Source organism: Bufo bufo, chromosome 4 (assembly GCF_905171765.1).
Source record: "Bufo bufo chromosome 4, aBufBuf1.1, whole genome shotgun sequence".
Classification (NCBI taxonomy): domain Eukaryota; kingdom Metazoa; phylum Chordata; class Amphibia; order Anura; family Bufonidae; genus Bufo; species Bufo bufo.
The window spans coordinates 48,505,394-48,524,209 of NC_053392.1; the positions used below are offsets into that span (position 1 = coordinate 48,505,394).

Below are 18,816 nucleotides of genomic sequence, written 5' to 3' on the forward strand. Positions count from 1 at the left end.
CATAGATATATTGTGCTGCTATATGTGTACTCAGAGATACTGTATATTGTGCTGCTAAATGTGTACTGTCGGGATTCGCTCTGGTAGACAGGGTGTGCGGACGCAGTGCAGAGGCAATTTACCAGTTCTTAAATCAAACCTCCGTGTTTATTCACACATAAAGCAAAAACAAAATGTCACTTTGCAGTCATGGTGTTAGTTCACACACAATGGAAAGTCCACATAGCAAAAATCACCTTGTTGGGAGTTCTGCCTCCAGCAGTCCATAGCAGGCTTTTAGGGGGTCCGTTTCCCTTACAGACGGGTCTCAGCCCTCCAGCACAGCACAAGCCTCAGATCCCTCACACACACCTCCTGAGCTCCACTGTCAGACTGAGGTAATCCTCCTCACCTGGCAGTACTGGCTGTTTTTTAGGCCTGGCATAACCCGGCCTGGAACATGGGGAGTAGTCACCCACCCAGCACTTTGACTACTCCCAGTAAGAGCCGTCCCGGATCAGCTATACAGCCATACTAAGTATTAAGGTGTCAAACAGCAACTGCTGCTGACACATAAAAACCTGCTCTTACTCCACCGAGGCCAGGAACCTCCGTGACACGTACCTATCATCCACAATGATTCCTTGTACCTTCTTACAACACTCAGAGATATACTGTGCTGCTATATGTGTACTCAGAGAAACTGTGCTGCCATATAATTATACTACTTTTATTTGATACTTGAATATAGTTCTCAACAGCAGAGACTCCGGAAATTCATGACGTTGGCCCATCAGGTGGAGTTCCTGGTAAGGATGGTCGCATTACTGTAGATTTTGTGACTGACATTTAGCAATAATTGCTTCTTGATAACAGCCGAAAGCTAATATTATCAAAAGCTGAATGTTCAGAGGTGCTCAGGCCTCCTGCACACAGTATAGGTATGTACACAGAGCTTGTACAGCACAGGGTGTAATATGCACAGTATGTATGCAGATATGCTCGGAGGATAAACTTAGGTATAGCTGAGGACCTTCACACCCCTATGGGATCCCGTGATGTGATTTGGCGGTGTGTGACGGGCCTAAGACAAGTTTCCTTGACTGTTTCCCAGTAAGAATCTTGAACTGTGAATGAATGACCTCCCACTAAAGGTGTCCCCAGTCCAGAGCCCTAAACTGAGAGAATGTGGCCACTAAACATAAGGTAGAAAATACCCCATATACCCCAGCCCTTCCCATAATCTCATCATATTACAATTAAAGTGCTAAAATACTTTGCAAAATTATCTCTCTGTGTCACAGCAGGTCAGCCATGTCTTCCTGTTCCTTGGAAGAAAGGGATGCAAATGAGCTCTTAACAAGCTCATGCCAGCAGATGTAAGACAGCTCTCCTATAAGTCAGTGTTCGACCCTTTAACGGGGTATACCCATCGGAGACAATGGGTGCATATTGCTAGGATATGTCCCCATTGTCTGATAGGTGCTGCACCTATATCAAGAATGGAGGAGGGAAGGTGGTGGTCGGAGGACCCCCGGTTTCTTCTTGTCCAGCCACCGCCAAGTGCTCTCTCCATAGATGTAAACGAGAGCTCTCAGCTATTTTTAGCAGCCTCCTAGAAATGAATTGAGGGTGGCTGCGCATGCGCAGTGTGCCCTCCACAACTTGCAGGGCTCTGTTCTCGGTGTAGGTGCAGGTCCCAGAGGTGGGACCCGCACCTATCAGAAAATGGGGGCATATCCTAGCTATATACCCCCGTTGTCTGAGAGGGGAAAACCCCTTTAAATAGGCTTTGCGACCTAAATAAGCCAGCAACTCATCTGCAGTAAGCTCTTTTGTTACAAGATTTATACGTTCTGAAGGTAAGCTCTTTCGAGGTCATTGGACCTCATCCACCCCGAAACAGATGTCTGCAGATGAGGTGCTGGCTTTATTTAATATCCGAGTCATGTCTCAAGGCCTATTTAAAGGGTCGAACATTGACTTATAGGATAGCTGCCTTACGTCTGGTGGCATTAGAGGCGGAGCTTGTTAAGAGCTCATTTGCATACCCAAATTCCAGAGGATAATGTATGGCCTATAAGACTCCTCACGCCGATTAAGGCACTCTCTCCCCAAGGAGAGATAGTACCCCCCAATTTCTATTTCTTCTCACTGTCCTTTGTCTGGATGTAGGACATCGGGCCGCAGCAGGAGCCTCCCCTCTTCTGTTCTGTCTGCAGCTGGTTATTTCTCCTCAGCTGTTCCTTAGCTGCAAATTGAACATATCTGCAAATTATCTCCTGTGCTCTCCGCAAGATTTCTACAGGAAATTTTCTACAAGAAAATCCTGCAGACTGTCAAACAGCGGAGGCAAATAATATCTCATTTGGTTCTAGGATTAGTGTTCTAGTCCATTATAGCTCTTCAGCCCTGACATTACATCCAGAATCATAAGCAGCTGACAACCATTAATATTTTTCATGCTGATTGATGCCAGGTTGTCGCAGCCCCCGAGTTTTGCTTTCCAGTAGTACCGTAGGCTAAATGAACCATACAGAATTATTGACACGCACCTTAGGCTGTTTGCCGCTACTATGATGGTTTATGTCTGTTTGTTTTCTTTACTCCTTGTGCTGTAGGGGGCATCATTGAGCTGTCTGGGAAGATTATGACCAGCAACTACGAAGACTACGATTTCAATGTTGAGTATATTGAAGGGTATGTAGTCATTGTTGCGGTAGAAAGTTGAACATTGCCTTGGGTAGACAATATGTTCTATCCTCTCACCGTATCGAGAGTTATGAAATTTGATATAATATGGCTCAAAGCCAGTGATGTCATTTGGAGGCATGACATCACACATGGCACATTATTGATGGCATCTAAAGAGACAACAATGGCTGTTGTTCTTTGGAAAGTAACAGTTGCACCCAAGCCCTGGAGATTGAAGGGGTTATGCCATTAATAATGTAAAAAATGAAAATCATACATCATCCAGGACGTGACAATGTACTGCAGCTCTTTCCCTGTAACTTGTCATGGCTTCTAACGGTAGGTATGGCTGGTGGCAGTTGAAAGACGGAACTGAGCATGTGCAAGATGGACAGTGAAATAAGGAAAATAACAAACAGCAGGTGGCGCTATACAGATACCATTTATTCAATAACTTAGAGGCTATATACAATTTTTTATTATATCTAGTGATGAGCGAAGTGGACTTCCATCTGAATTTCAGGATAAGGCCTCTTGCATACGACCGTATGTATTTTGCGGTCCACAAAAAACAGAATCCGCAAAAAATACGGATGACGTCCGTGTGCATTCCGTATTTCGCGGAAAGGAACAGCTGGCCCCTAATAGAACAGTCCTATCCTTGTCCGTAATGCGGACAATAATAGCACATGTTCTATTTTTTGGCGGAACGGACATACGGAAACGGAATGCACACGGAGTACCTTCCGTTTTTTTTGCGGACCCATTAAAATGAATGGTTCCATAAGAAAACAGTACGGACACGGAAAGAAAATACGTTCGTGTGCAAGAGGCCTAAATCAGAATTTTTATCATGCTTCGCAGTAGCGAATCGATTTATCCAGAAATAGTGTAAAAAAAATCAAAATCAAACTGACCTGCTCCATTTACTCGCGACGGGCTGCCCTCCGCCATCTTGCTTGAAGATCTTGGTCGTAATCCCGTGCACGGTGATATATGATGTCACCAGACTGGCGTGGTGAGGTCATCTTGGCCCATGCAAGATTTCGTGCCAGACCTTCAAGCAAGATGGCGGTGGCTGTCCCTTCGCGAGCAAAAGGATCGGGTAAGTATTATTTTTAAAAAATGTTACACTGTGTTATTAATATCAGATCCCGCGATCATATATAAACGCGGTATCTAAGGGATTTAATGACGGGGGGATCGCAATCACCACTCCCTGTCATTGTACCCACTATTTACAAAGAGATGAGCTTGGCGACAAAGTAATTCATAATGAAACTGATTTTTTTTTGTAAGATTCAGTGAAGCAGGACAATGTTCACCTTTGATCAGAACTTTAGTTTTATTTTAGATTTATGTTATTTTTAATGTGTTTTTTTTTCCATTCATTTTTCACAGTCCTATAATTATGACATCTGAGCAGGATGGATGGACCTCTGTTTGCACATTGGTGGACAGGATCTCTGAAAGCATGTAAGTTAAAGCAGCACAAATCACTGGAGCTTGTAAAAGTCAGACCCCCACATTCATTAATGTAATCGCGCCTAGACCTGGTCGTAAAATGCGTCACATTTTTGTGCAACTTTGCGCAACTTGGTGTGTCTAGTTTTGGCTAAAATCTACAAGAACTAGCCTGTGAAGGGGTGTGGCTTATCAGGAAGGGGGTTTGACTTAGTGGGATTCAACATTTTGAGCCTCAATTGTGATGAAATTTTGCCGCAAAATTCTTGCCAAAGTAAGTGCACTAGAGCCGGGGCGTGGTACGGTTCTACGGATGCCAAGTTATGCAGTGGGTCAGGATATGGGTATAATAGTCTATAGTTTTTGTTCGTGACGCCAATTGCAGCGTGCGCAGGGTACAGTCACAGGGCCCTTTAAGGTGTTGCAACTCACGTACCAGGTTAGGAATGCCAGAGCGGTGTAATGTCTCTGTGTGATAGTGGCAATAGTGTCAACGGTGTCTCCTACCTAAGTACGGCTGGACTCCTGGATCCTGGCTCACTTGCAATAAAATGAGTGTGTTGCTAGTAGGAGTAGTTGAGGGATTTGCAGCAATAATTGAGATCCAGACTTGGAATAAAGTTCAAACTGGTCTTTACTATATGCAGCTTTCATCCTTGCGAGATACAGCATTAGTCTGAAGTCCCAGCAGGTATTGGCAATGTGTGGCAGGAATCTATCTTCTGCTTCTATCATGTGCCTGGAGCTCTTTGCAGGATAAGTCGTCTCCTCGTGGCTCTGTAATGTGGCAGGAATTTATATCTTCTGCACTATCCTCTGCTGTATGGGGACTGACTAGCTGAGGAGGAATTTGGCTTCTCCTGGTCTCTGGACGGTACTCACAGTTATGCTCACAGGGTATGGTTCTTCCTGGAGTTCTGGAGGTGGCTGCTTGCTTCTACCAGCTGAGGCTGAAGGGCTCAGACTGGGTATGATGATCTTTTGTTTCAGCCGAGAAAAGATACTGGCTTGGATCCCTAGAACTGGGAGCTCCTACAAGCACAGCCTTCCCCAAGCAGGGGTGGCTGGCACATTAACTGAACTTCCTTCCCCACCCATGAGGCAGGATGTGGGAACATTCCACACTTCCTCACAGAGGGGGAGCTAAACTGGAATGTACTATTCCAGTCTAGAAACACTAAACTGGCTCTAAGACCCTGCTAACATTGCTGTCACCTGCTGGTGAACATGGAAATTACAGCAATTTACATTTACAAGGCTTAGAAAATGCACATTTGTGAGAATATTAGATAAAATCACATTAGATGACAGTATAAATACACTTAACAAGTTGTAGCGGGGTAAAAGCATTTCGTAACATAACTCTGGGATGTTACATAGGCCAACCAATAGTTGGTATGAAATTAGACAAAAGTGTCTGCACCAGATTTATCAACCACCCTGAAACAATGTGATAAATCTGCCGCATGTCTAGACTGTCTACAAGATTAGTAAATCTGCCCCAGTATCTCTTGAATGTATGTTTCATTATATCTTACCCCACAGTCACCATTCCTGATGCAGAAGGTTTGGAAAAAGATGAAGGATTTAGGCCGCTCCAAAACTTCAATGTTGACCTCCTCTCTTATCTAGGTCCTGAATTCTGGGCTTTTATTCTATTTGCTTCCACCACTAGAGGGAGCTGAGGCGCTCACTGCATTCTAATCATTCTAAAATCAAAATCTGTACACGCCATCCTGATGATCTGCCCTGTTGTCCCTTCACAGGTACCCCATAGAGGTGAAGGGTGAGATTGGAAGTCTCCGGTGCAGGACTGAGGGCAGTTACATTGGTAAGTAGTTACATAGTTACATAGTTAATACAGTTTAAAAAAAAACATAAGTCCATCAAGTTCAGCCAAGGGATAGGTGGGAACGTGAGTCCCATAAGGAAGTGAGACTCAGATTATTACTACCAAAATGCATAACTTTACATTTATCCACATTGAACCTCATTTGCCAAGTTGATGCCCAATAACTCAGAGTGTTCAAGTCAACTTGTAGTTTATGGACTTCTTCCATAGACTGAAAGAACTACACAGCTTAGTGTCATCTGCATAGATAGAAATGGTGCTATTAATCCCTCCCTCAATATCATTAATAAATAAATTAAATAATAAAGGGCCCAGCACTGAACCTTGGGGTCACCACTTATAACCTGGGACCATTCTGAATAGGAATCATTGACCACAACTGTCTGGACACGGTCTTTCAGCCAGCTTTCAATCCAATTACAAACTATACTTTCCAAGCCTATAGGTCTATAATGACCTGTGAAGGACCTAGATCCTTTTTTGAATATGGGCACCACATTTGCCTTGCGCCAATCACTTGGCACTGTACCAGTACCTAGAGAATCTTTAAAAATTATAAACAGGGGCACAGCAATGACTGAACTGAGCTCTTTAAGAACTCTTGGGTGTAATCCATCTGGACCCGGAGCCTTGTTCACATTTGCCCTATTTAACTTATCTTGGACCATATCTACAGTTAACCAAGTGAGTATATTACTGGATGTACTAACAGCCCCAGCACCCCAGATAGTTACATACATGTGTATCAAAAATACATCAAAAACTCTCACTGTTCTCCTAGCCATCTTGACTCTTACTATCTCACTAGCTCCTAAGGGCATATGTAAGTAACATTCACCAAAATTTTTGCTAGCTGATATGGATATCCTCAAGTCAAGTCCTGGAAATTCTCCATAGAATTCTCCATAGAGTAGGGCCTAATTTCACATTTGGAGAACCAATACGAGAAGATTATGCTCAATTGCCCGGACGTAGCCCACAGTTCCCCAATTTGTTAACCCTTTTCCACCTTTTTTCTCACTTATTATGGACACTTTCATTCTTCCTCCATTTTGTCTTGTAGTCTTCTCCCTTACTTTATAATTTTTTTGTACTTCTTCCCCTACAATATTGGTGATTTAGATTTTGTACCTTATGGATGGTGGCTGGGATAAAATGCTGCAGTATTTTTTTTATTTTTTTTAGTTTGACTAAAGGAAATTCTGAGGGAGTCCCATACCCAATTCAGATTTTAAAGGTTTTTTCAAGGCTAATTGATTTAAGGTATTTTCAGTAGTACAATACTCATGGCCTATCCTCAGGATAAGTTATTATGTGATTGGTGGGGATCTGACTCCCGAAACCCTCACCGATGAGGTGCTTCAGGAGGCTGCAGTTCTCCAGTGAGTGCCTCAGCCTCCTTACAGCTTAACAAGCACAGCGCCGTACATTGTATAGAGGCTGTGCTTGGTATTGCAGCTCAGATCCATTCACTTGAATTAGACTGAGCTGCGCTTGGTCCATGTGATTGATGTATGTGACATCATAGGCCAAATAAATGGCCACGGTGCTCACCTGAGGGTTGTGGCCTCTTCAAACAACTGATCGTTGGGGGTGCCAGGACTCATCCCATGCCAATCCTCTGATCAGATATTGATGACCTATCCTGAGGATAACCTTTAATGAGGACTACTTGATAATCTGACATCTGTCAGGAGTCTGCTGAGACTACTCCACCCGCCATAATCAGTAGTACTCTGTGGAGAACCTGGCAGCAAGTGTTCAGTTCTCCTGCAGCGCCACCACAAGGGAACATAAGCATTACATTGTACTAACTAAAGTCATCGTGCTGTCTGATTATTTTTGGCAATTCTGCATGCCTCCTCCAGAGCTAGAGATACTCTTGTATCCACACACCACTCTGTATAATAGATAAGGGTCCTAAACACAAAAACCCCTCCGCATTCCCTAATAGAGGAACCTCACGGGTGGGGCTAATGGTATTGCTCTTTATCTACAGGATTGTCCAGGTTTAAAATAATAGATCTTCTTTCTCTAGAAACAGTGCCTCTCTTGCCTGAAGTTGGCATTGTAGCTTATGTCCTTTCACATGAATGGGGGATTTATGCAGTACCAGACACAGCCTGTGAAGGAGAGTGGCACTGTTGCTGAAAAAAAAAAATCTTCATCTAATCCAGGGTTTCTCAACTCCGGTCCTCGGGACCCACCTACCAGTCAGGATTTAAGAATATCCCACAGAATGAATATCTGTGGTAAGTCCTGAGGCATGGACACTAATTATATCACCTGCTCAATACTAAGGAAATCCTGAAAACATGACTGGTAGGTCGGTTCCGAGGACCAGAGTTGAGAAACCCTGATCTAATCCAGGACCACAGCTGTAATAATGTTTCCTGTTTCCCTCCAAACAGGTTCACAGAACCTCACCTTTTCTATATTCAACAAAGGAAAGTATGTTTATCCGTTATAATATGGAGGTTTCTTCACAAAAAGGAGGGGGGGGGGTCTTAAAACGAATAGATTTTTAATGAATTGTCAGACATCTGCGAGCACTAGCAGTCTCGAGAAAGAGTAGGCTCATTTTGTTCTTTTGTCTGATTGTCGATCACATATATGAATTTTAGAATGTCATAAAAGTCTTTCATACTCTACGTGAATCTGAAGGGGTTGTCCTTGATTACAAAATGAGTCATTTCCTTCCCAAAAACTTTGCCACTTTTGTTCATCGCCTGTGTCTTCAGTTAAATGAGACTGAGCTGCAATACCAAACACAGCCATGCATACGAGTGGCGCTGTTTCTGAAAAAAGCAGTCCTTTTTAGTGAGTTTTCTTGAGCCCACTATATTCATTTTTGCATACACACATCATGTCATCAATATTCTCTAATATTCTATTTGTTGTTGCTGTTGATGGATCCTGTGACATCATTTCTTTCTCATTATGGCTTTTGTGAATACTCAAGTCACATGACCCTGTGAAAATCCACAGCAACCAATCATTATGGACTCAAATGGTTGAACAAAAACACAGGATTAGAATAACAGATCAGTCAACAGCAGCTTGGTGGTGGTTTCCAGAATCTGAACGAACTGAAATATTTTGAAGGTTGCAAAAAAAAAAATGTTCTGCATAGCTAGATGGAGGGATAGGTCTCAGACTCAGATTCTTTGTCCACTCAACCCTCTCTATATATTATCCCGATCTTGCTATTGCCATTTGCACAAATATTTTCCATGTTCCAATAGAAATTTCCCTAAACCTTGGAAATGTTTGAGTTTCTTATTGTCGCTGAGTGATCTCTGTGTGAACAGGTCCATAGTGAGCAGAGACGCCTGGAGCATCAGTGCAAAACAAGAACTATTTCTATATCAAACATTCTCAGGTACAGTTCAACTTTTTGGTTTTATTCCTATCACTTATGGTCTAGGCAAGTTTTTAGCATGGCGTTTGAGTTGTTGAGTCATGGAGGCCAAATGAAAGAAGACAAAGGTCAAGAAGGTTGATAATTAATCTGATGATACAAACTTGATTTTATCAAGTCCCTGCATAGGCCTGCCTGTGGTCACCACTAGAGGGAGCTTACAGCATACTGAATTATTACACCGCGCAACAATGATTTTGCTACTGAGAGAAAAACGTGATTTATACTAAAATGAGCGCGCCGATTCCAAATATGAACTCGGAATTTGCCTGACACGTCTAGATTTTAAGTTATACATGCAAAGCCTATTCAGTTATAATATTAATGCATTATTACCTGTCCGAACGCACTGAGGCTGATGTCAGCAGTAAGTATATAAGGCAAGCTGGACAGATTTTGATAAAGTGATCTGTTATAGTGCTATCAGTTTTGAAACTTAAGATGGATAAACGCAAATGTGTTAACAATCCAGACAATTTCTGCTACATATGTGGCAAATACACTACTTATGATCAGCGCAAGAATCTGACAAAGCGAGTGCATCTTGCTTACAAGTATTACTTTGACTGTAAAATTGGAGATCCAGATATAAGCTGGGCACCTCATGTATGTTGCACTGTGTGTTACTCTGGGCTAACGCAGTGGTTGAATGGTAAAAGGAAAGGAATGGCTTTTGCAGTGCCTATGGTTTGGTGTGAGCAGAAAAATCACCATTCAGACTGTTACTTTCTCATGACTAAAATCGCCGGATATTCAAAGAGAAACAAGTCACAAATTGTGTATCCTGACTGAGTCTGCTCATAAACCAGTACCACACGATGTAGAGAATCCAGTGCCTGCCCCTCCCACAGCAGGAACGGCAATTGAAACAGACGGTTCTGATCCTGATGAAGAAGAAGATGTTGAAATTCACAATGTATTTCCTGATCCAGAACAACTGGAGGGTCAGCCGCACTTGCTGAGCCAATCAGATTTAGATGATCTTCTAAGAGATCTGTCATTATGTAAAGAAAAGTCAGAACTGCTAGCTTCTAGACTTCAGGAATGGAATTTGCTACAACAAGGCACCACAACTTCACACTTTTGTCATCAGCACCAAGTTAGCTGCATACTATGCAATGGAAAGCGATGTATGCTTCTGTACTGGTGTAAATGGTCTTATGATAGAGTTGTATGTACACATTAGGGATCGACCGATATTGATTTTTTAGGGCCGATACCGATAATTTGTGAACTTTCAGGCCGATAGCCGATCATTTATACCGATATTCTGGGAATTTTCATTTTTGGGAAAAAAAAAAATCCTTCACAAATCTGCTGAAAATTAATATGTTTATCGTTAACGTGTATTTTTTTTTTCTAAATCTTTCTTTTTCATTTATACTTAATATTTTTGTGTTTTGTTTTTTTACTAACTTTTAGCCCCCTTAGGGACTAGAACCCTTGTCCTATTCACCCTGATAGAGATCTATCAGGGTGAATAGGATCTCACACTGTCCCTGCTGCTCTGTGCTTTGTGCACACAGCAGCAGGGAGCTGAACATGGCAGCCAGGGCTTCAATAGCGTCCTGGCTGCCATGGTAACCGATCGGAGCCCCAGGATTACACAGCTGGGGCTCCGATCGGAGGAGCAGGGCAGAGGGGATCCTGTGGCCACTGCCACCAATGATTAATACTGGGGGGGGGGCTTGGGTGGGGGGCGCACTGCGCCACCAATGATTAATACTGGGGGGCTTGGGGGGGTGCACTGCACCACCAATGAAGATAAGTCTTTCATTAATTCATATACAGGAGGCGGGAGCTGGCTGCAGAATCACATAGCCGGCTCCCGACCTCTATGAGCGTTAGCTGCGATCCGCGGCACCTAAGGGGTTAACTACCGCAGATCGCAGCTGCAGCTCATAGAGATCGGGAGCCGGCTATGTGATTCTGCAGCCAGCTCCCGCCTCCTGTATATGAATTAATGAAAGACTTATCTTCATTAGTGGAGCGGTGGCCACAGCCCCGCCCCTCCTCTTGTCCTCTCTCCTCTCATTGGCGGCAGCGGCAGAAGCAGCACAGGGGGAGGAGACACTGCTTCCTTCTCCCCTGTGCTGCGGAAGGAACACAGAGCGCTGAGAGCTGCGCGTTCTGTGTTCCCAATATGTTATCGGTATATCGGCAAAATAGATGCCGATACCGATAACTGTCAAAATCCTCAATATCGGCTGATAATATCGGTAAAACCGATAATCGGTCGATCCCTAGTACACATGTTCCCGATGAGTGGAGGCTATTCATAGACTCTAGCAAAACAAGTTTGAAAGGTGTCTTGTTGCACAATGGTAATGAAAAACCATCTGTTCCATTGGCTCATGCAGTTGGAATGAAAGAGACCCATGCTTCTATGAAGTTAATTTTGAAAATGATCAAATACTCAGAACATAAATGGAACATTTGTGCTGACCTGAAAGTGGTAGCACTGCTGCTTGGCCTACAGTTAGGGAACACAAAGTATCTGTGTTTCTTGTGCCTATGGAACAGTCGTGATGACAACAATCATTACAAAATGAGACAGTGGCCTCTCAGAGTCGAGCACACAGTTGGTCAGTACAATGTACAACACAAATCACTGGTCAATCCACTTCAAGTTTATCTTCCACCACTTCACATTAAACTTGGTCGAATGTCATTGAAAGTGCATTTCTTACATTCCCTTCTTGACTTTTTCCACCCAATTTGGGACATGTAAGTGACGAAAATGGAGAGCAGTTCCATAAAGATATTTCTACAATGGAGAACAGGTATCGAGGCCGCTGGAATCCCAACATGATGGGGGACTACTGCTGGTTTTTGCAACAGGAAAATCTGACCGTTCACAAACGCAAAAGCAGATGCCTGAAGTACTTCTAACAGTACTAGGCCTTGCTCAAGTAAGACTTTTAAACAAAAAAATTAGACTTTTTGAAATATTGTTATTCCGTTACATTTTCATACACTGTTTACTACGCAGGTAATTGTTGGAGTAAAACTTGTTCTGTTCATAATTATTCAATGCTTTCCAAGTGCTTAATTCATTTAGGCATACTTATGCATAGCAAAATTTTGTGACATATTACAACAATTCTGACTTCGGATTTGTAATCGGCACACTCGATTTAGTATAGGACAAATGGTTTTTGCCCAGTAGCAGACAAAAAGATTTTTTTTGTTGCGAGGTGTTATTGAGTTCAATGTGTAACAGTATGCATTTAGCTTCTAAGCTCCCCCTAGTGGTGACTGTGTGCAGCTAGAATTCTGTACTCTTCTAATTCTATGTCTATAGAGGGGATTTGGAGCTCTGACCCCCTAGATAGATGTATTATAGAGAATGATATGGATAAAAATAAATGAAAAAATAATGTTAAAGGTCAGATATTTGTGTTTTATTTAGTTCAGAGCTAAAGGGAATGTGCCATAAGACAATTACAAATAGTTGAAAACATTTGAAACATAATTTTTAAGAATTGGTGCTTTTTTTTATTTTCTATGTCACAAATTAGTTAAAAAATCCTATATTTTTGCAGTATAACACAGGATCCATAATTCACAATAGGTGATGGACACATATACTCCCCCACCCTGAACAATGACCACTGCAATGGTTACTTAGCATGTCCACAACACTCTCCCATAAAAGTGTTATCTCCAGACTATATACATGGCCCAATTCTGATAGATTGTATTCGATCAAGAATTGGACCAAGTCTTTCACTATTATCACAAAAAGTTTTTCCAAACGTTTTTGAAAACCTTTATGTAATACTGTCAATCTGATGTTGATCCGAAAGAATGAGTCACCAAAGAATGGAAACATGTCTCTCCTAACCTTGGTATTGGTGAGACATTTGCCTACGGGGCAATAGATCAGATATTATACATGTCACATGGTTGTCATGTACCCATTATTGCTATGGTATTTCTCTTTTTCTGTTATGGAGTCCATTAAGGCTACTTTCACATTAGCGTTTTTTGTGGATCCGTCATGGATCTGCAAAAACGCTTCCGTTACAATAATACAACCGCATACAATGCAACCGCATGTCTTCTATAGCCATGACGGATCCGTCTTGAGCACCATTGAAAGTCAATAGGGGACGGATCCGTTTTCTATCGTATCAGAGAAATCGGATCCGTCCCCATTGACTTACATTGTGTGTAATGACGGATCAGTCTTGCTCCGTACCACATCGCAGACAGAAATACGCTGCTTACAGCGTTATTCTGTCCGCGATGGGAGCACAACCAAACGGAACGGAATGCATTTTTTTAGAGCGCTCTGTTTCGTTCAGTTCAGTTTTGTCCCCATTGACAATGAATGGGGACAAAACTGAAGCGTTTTCTTCCACTTTTGAGATCCTATGACGGATATCAATAGCGGAATTGAAAACGCTAATGTGAAAGTAGCCTAAAATGGGAGCCCACCTCAGACTAGTCCAATCTGCTATACTATCATAATAATGCTTGCAAAGTGAGGGAAAACAGGCAGAGGTTCCCACATTCCTACCAGTTATGAAACTGTTCTGGGGACGGAATAGAATAGTGCCTCTTACATTTCATTTTTACTTCTCTTCCCTATGTATACTACTGGTAACAATTTAGGTCATTTTATGTTTCTTCTGGTAGAAATACGCTCCATATTTCCAGATGTAGGCAGTGTAGGAGGAGGAACGGAGGTCACCATCAAAGGAGACTTCTTTATGGATCCGGTTAAAGTCAGCATTGCAGGTAAATACATTTTTCGTACTTTTTTCTAAGACATGGAAATAAAATTCTGGGTGGTCGGTGCTATGCCGAATGTTTTTAGTGTTTTACAGGCATAGTTTTTTATGGGGTAACGTGGCAGCAAAGGGTTATCACCAGCGGCTTCCAATTACTAGTTACATTGCATCTAGCAGGAGTGTCGTAAAGGGGTTGAACAGTGGAGTATATGTCATATGTATGTGCAGTTAGCTCCCTCTAGTGGTGACAGCAGGTAGCCAAAATTTATCATTAAAGTGGATTTGTCACCTAAATCTGTTGCCCCATGCAAGAGCAACATATGATACAACAGGGGTATACATAGATCTCATAAAGCCCAATAGCAAAAATTGTTATGGTCCCCCCCATTAAGTTTTCTGACAAATTTACATATTTTTTTTAAATAAGTGGAGAGATTTTATAATAAAATGAAAAAGTTGTGCTCTGCCTCACCCATTTTTCTTCACTTCATAAGTATGGCGCTCTTTCTGAATGCATTTCTCAATTTATTTAGCATATATACAGTGATCAATATCCCCCATACAGGTCTAAACCTTCTGTTTTCCCCTCACGTAATATATAACAAAAACTGACTGTCAGCAGCCACCACTAGAGGGAGCTCAGTGCCTAGGAATTTAGAGTGACTATTGCACTTAATGGAAGCTATCAAATTTCTATACACCAGCTCCCTTTAGTGGAGGCTGCAGGAAAATGTCATGAATCTGTGTTGGGAAGCAGAAGAAGGTGTCCAACACAGGCCCCCGTAAGTCTTCCAAAATGGGAGGGACTAAAACAGGGTCCATAGTGTGAGACCACCTAATGATGCCCATGAGCCCCAACAGGTCATGTTATCTTCTTGATGGTCATATTCCTTAAACTAACGGCTATTTCCTTCAATGTTACAGGAAACGTCTGCAGGATCAAATCCTTGTCACCACAAGCCGTCATATGTACAACTGGCCCGAATGGACAATATGTAAAAGCTCCATATCCAGGTACCGCACTGTTATATGTCTATTACGTATCATTATGGTTTTTGTTTTTTTCACTAGCAGAAGGACCTGGCTTCGCACGGGTATATTTCATTTGTTTCATTTATTGTTTGTGTGTGTCGTTAAAAGATATCGACAGTATCCCCCATAACTGTGACCTCTACAACACCCCGCCCCTTTAACAGTGAACTCCACAGTCCCCCACCCCTTAACACTAACCCCCACTTTAAAATGGAACCTCCACAGCAGCCCATCCCCTTAACTTTGACCTTCAGAGCAGCCCACCCCTTTAACAGTGAGTCTCACAGCACCCCACTCCCTTGACAGTGACCTCCTTAGGGGCCCGCCCCCTTAACAGTGACCTCACAGTACCCTGCTGCCTTAACAGCGACCTCCACAGTGTCCGCCCCTTTAACAGTGACCCCCACAGCGGCCTGCCCCCTTAACAGTAACATTCAAAGTGAATGCCTCTTTAACAGTGACCTCCACATTGCCCGCCCCTATAACAGTGACCTCCACAGTGCCCTGTCCCTTTAATGCTAGGGCTACACGACGACATGTGTCGCACAACATTTTGTCTCAACAATTTTTAATGATAAGCTATGGTGTCGCACTGCGACATGTGACATACTGTGACTGCGACATGACAGTTGCAAAAAATCCATCCAAAATTGTTGCGCGACATCAATGTCGCGCGACACATGCAGCAGTGTAGTTGTGCCCTATGTGTCGTGCGACTTATTGTCGCGCAACACATGTCGTCGTGTAGCCCTAGCCTAAAGCTGACCTACAGCAGTGAAGAAAAATGGCTGGGTTGTTATGGAAACCTGGAGTAAAACTGTGTGTATGTGGAGACTGAGGGAAAGCAAGCTTCTATTGGCTGATAAGGGACATGTGACCATGTGTATGACTTGCAGGCTTGTATTGGCTAATGCAAGTCATTTTATGGGAATATCTCAGGAACGGTACGTACTAGAGAGCTGTAACCCCCACAAGATTTCTTTCCAGGTAGCAAGGGATGTGTATACCAAGTTTTGTTGAAATCGATTGTTGTGTTTTTGAGTGATCGCGGAACATACATACATACACACACATATATACGTCCTTCTTTATATATATAGATAGATTGTGGAACATTACACATAAAAATCACCCCAAAAAATCATATAAACTGGCTTCCGGGGAAGAGTATTTAGAGCCGGCGGTGAGAAAGACCATAAAAATTAGTGACAACTCGTGGCATAGATATAGGTGTGCAGAGGTAGCAGTTCCACCAAGGCCAAAGTACCTGGGAGGGCCCGAAGACCCCTCTTTCACATAAGCAGAAATAGAGTTATACATTTCACATGGTAGGTAGTTGGGGGGGGGGAGATCATATTACAGAATCTATAGCTCGGCTTGAGAGCAGCTGGAATATAGTCACTTTCTCACAAAAGCCACTTACCACTTCTCCACAGAGTATGGAATACGTGATTGTTCATTGGGGTCCCACCAAAGACAGAACGGCTTAGGTGTTGGGAGGGTGGACCCTTACGGGCCATGTGAATTTCTTTGCAGTACATAACACATAACATTGTACGTGTATATACACAATTCTCTCCACAGGAGGTAGTCCCCTGAAATGGTTTTCTCTTCACAGGTGTGCCCTGTCAGGTTTAATAAGTGGGATTTCTTGCCTTATAAATGGGGTTGGGACCATCAGTGGCTTGATGAGAAGTCAGGTGGATACACAGCTGATAGTCCTACTGAATAGACTGTTAGAATTTGTATTATGGCAAGAAAAAAGCAGCTAAGTAAAGAAAAACGAGTGGCCATCATTACTTTAAGAAATGAAGGTCAGTCAGTCAGCCGAAAAAATTGGGAAAACTTTGAAAGTAAGGGCTATTTGACCATGAAGGAGAGTGATGGGGTGCTGCGCCAGATGACCTGGCCTCCACAATCACCGGACCTGAACCCAATCGAGATGGTTTGGGGTGAGCTGGACCGCAGAGTGAAGGCAAAAGGGCCAACAAGTGCTAAGCATCTCTGGGAACTCCTTCAAGACTGTTGGAAGACCATTTCAGGGGACTACCTCTTGAAGCTCATCAAGAGAATGCCAAGAGTGTGCAAAGCAGTAATCAAAGCAAAAGGTGGCTACTTTGAAGAACCTAGAATTTGACATATTTTCAGTTGTTTCACACTTGTTTGTTATGTATATAATTCCACATGTGTTAATTCATAGTTTTGATGCCTTCATAGTCATGAAAATAAAGAAAACTCTTTGAATGAGAAGGTGTGTCCAAACTTTTGATCTGTACTGTACATAAATACATAGTGCTATGATGTCACAAGTTCACAACAATACTTAGTGCACCAATCACTAATAAGTAGTCAGACCTGTTAAAATGTGAAGTTGCACGTATTATGCCAAAATATTCTCAAAATTAGTGCCGATTTCGCAATCGCGAATATATTGGAGCACTCTATCTGCATATAAAGCTATTGTAATGTTCTGCCATGCCAACCATTTTCTCCAGTCTCAGGAAACTTCTAGCAGCTTGAAAAATGTAGCTATAGTGACCTGTATTTTGTGTGCATTACGCGAATATTACATTGCCGATTTTTCGCCATCAAGAAAATAATCTCAAATTCGCGAATATATGACAAATATTATACCAAATATTCGCAAAACATCGCAAATTCGAATATTACCCCTGCCGCTCATCACTATTAAGCACCACCCTGTCTTCCACAAAGTCCAGTCTCAGTAGCAAAGAGTCTGGTCAACAGAATCCTCACCCTGATCCTTCTTCCTCCCACCATGGAAAGTCTTGCCAAACAAGTAAACCCACACTCAAATATTCCGAGGAGCTCTTTTCATTGCCATTCCTTGATTTGGGCCTATCGCCAAGCCCACTTGAAGAGGGACATGAGTAGATCATGTGCACCGATGCCCAAACTCTTGAGCATCCCGAGTCACAAGAAGATGATGGTGGGGAACGGCAATTAGTGTTTCACGAGGTGGATGATGATGATGAGACACAGTTGCCAATAAGTCAATGGCAATTAGTGTTTCACGAGGTTGATGATGAGGATGAGACACAGTTGTTAATAACTGAGGTTGTTGTTAGGTCAACAAGTCAGGAGGATGAGCAGAGTGAGGAAGTGGAAAAGGAGGTGGTGGACGATGAAATCACTGACCCAACCTGGGAAGATGGCAAGCCGCGCGAGGACAGCAGTACAGAGGGGGAGGGATCCGCAGCACCGCAACAGGCTGGAAGAAGCAGTGTGGTGGCAAAAGGGAGAAGGCGGGGCCACACCAAACAGGCCCGCAACTGTTCCCCCGGAGCACCCCTTGTCTCAATCTCTCTTGCCAAGGGGTAGGTGTTCCGCAGTCTGGCGCTTTTTTTGAGGAAAGTGCGGACGATAAAAGAATTGTGATTTGCAACCTGTGCCGTACCAAAATGAGCAGGGGCATAAACACTAGCATCACCACCAGCATAATCCGCCACATGGCATCAAAGCACCCTAATAGGTGGGCCGAACGCCTGGGTCCACAATCAGTGTCTGCGGGTCACACCACTGCCTCCTCTTCCCATGTGTTACGTGCTGTCTAATCCCCTGTCCAAGACGCAGGCCCGATGCCTCCCCCCCTGCACCAATACCTTTGCAAGCAC

General features: G+C 43.0%; 1 protein-coding gene across 6 annotated transcripts in view; it reads left to right on the forward strand.

Moving 5' to 3' along the window:
• Positions 1–18,816, forward strand: part of PKHD1 (PKHD1 ciliary IPT domain containing fibrocystin/polyductin) — a 625,550-nt gene that overhangs the window by 36,712 nt on the left and 570,022 nt on the right. For 4 of the 6 annotated variants that reach the window (XM_040427208.1, XM_040427210.1, XM_040427212.1 and 1 more), the window contains exons 6-13: positions 731–788; positions 2,601–2,679; positions 4,075–4,149; positions 5,904–5,968; positions 8,401–8,440; positions 9,301–9,371; positions 14,055–14,156; positions 15,074–15,163. In XM_040427208.1, the coding sequence (XP_040283142.1) occupies positions 731–788; positions 2,601–2,679; positions 4,075–4,149; positions 5,904–5,968; positions 8,401–8,440; positions 9,301–9,371; positions 14,055–14,156; positions 15,074–15,163 (580 nt within the window). Of the gene's footprint in view, positions 1–730; positions 789–2,600; positions 2,680–3,613; positions 3,779–4,074; positions 4,150–5,903; positions 5,969–8,400; positions 8,441–9,300; positions 9,372–14,054; positions 14,157–15,073; positions 15,164–18,816 lie in introns of those variants that run through there. The other 2 variants (XM_040427209.1, XM_040427214.1) reach the window with 2 other exon arrangements.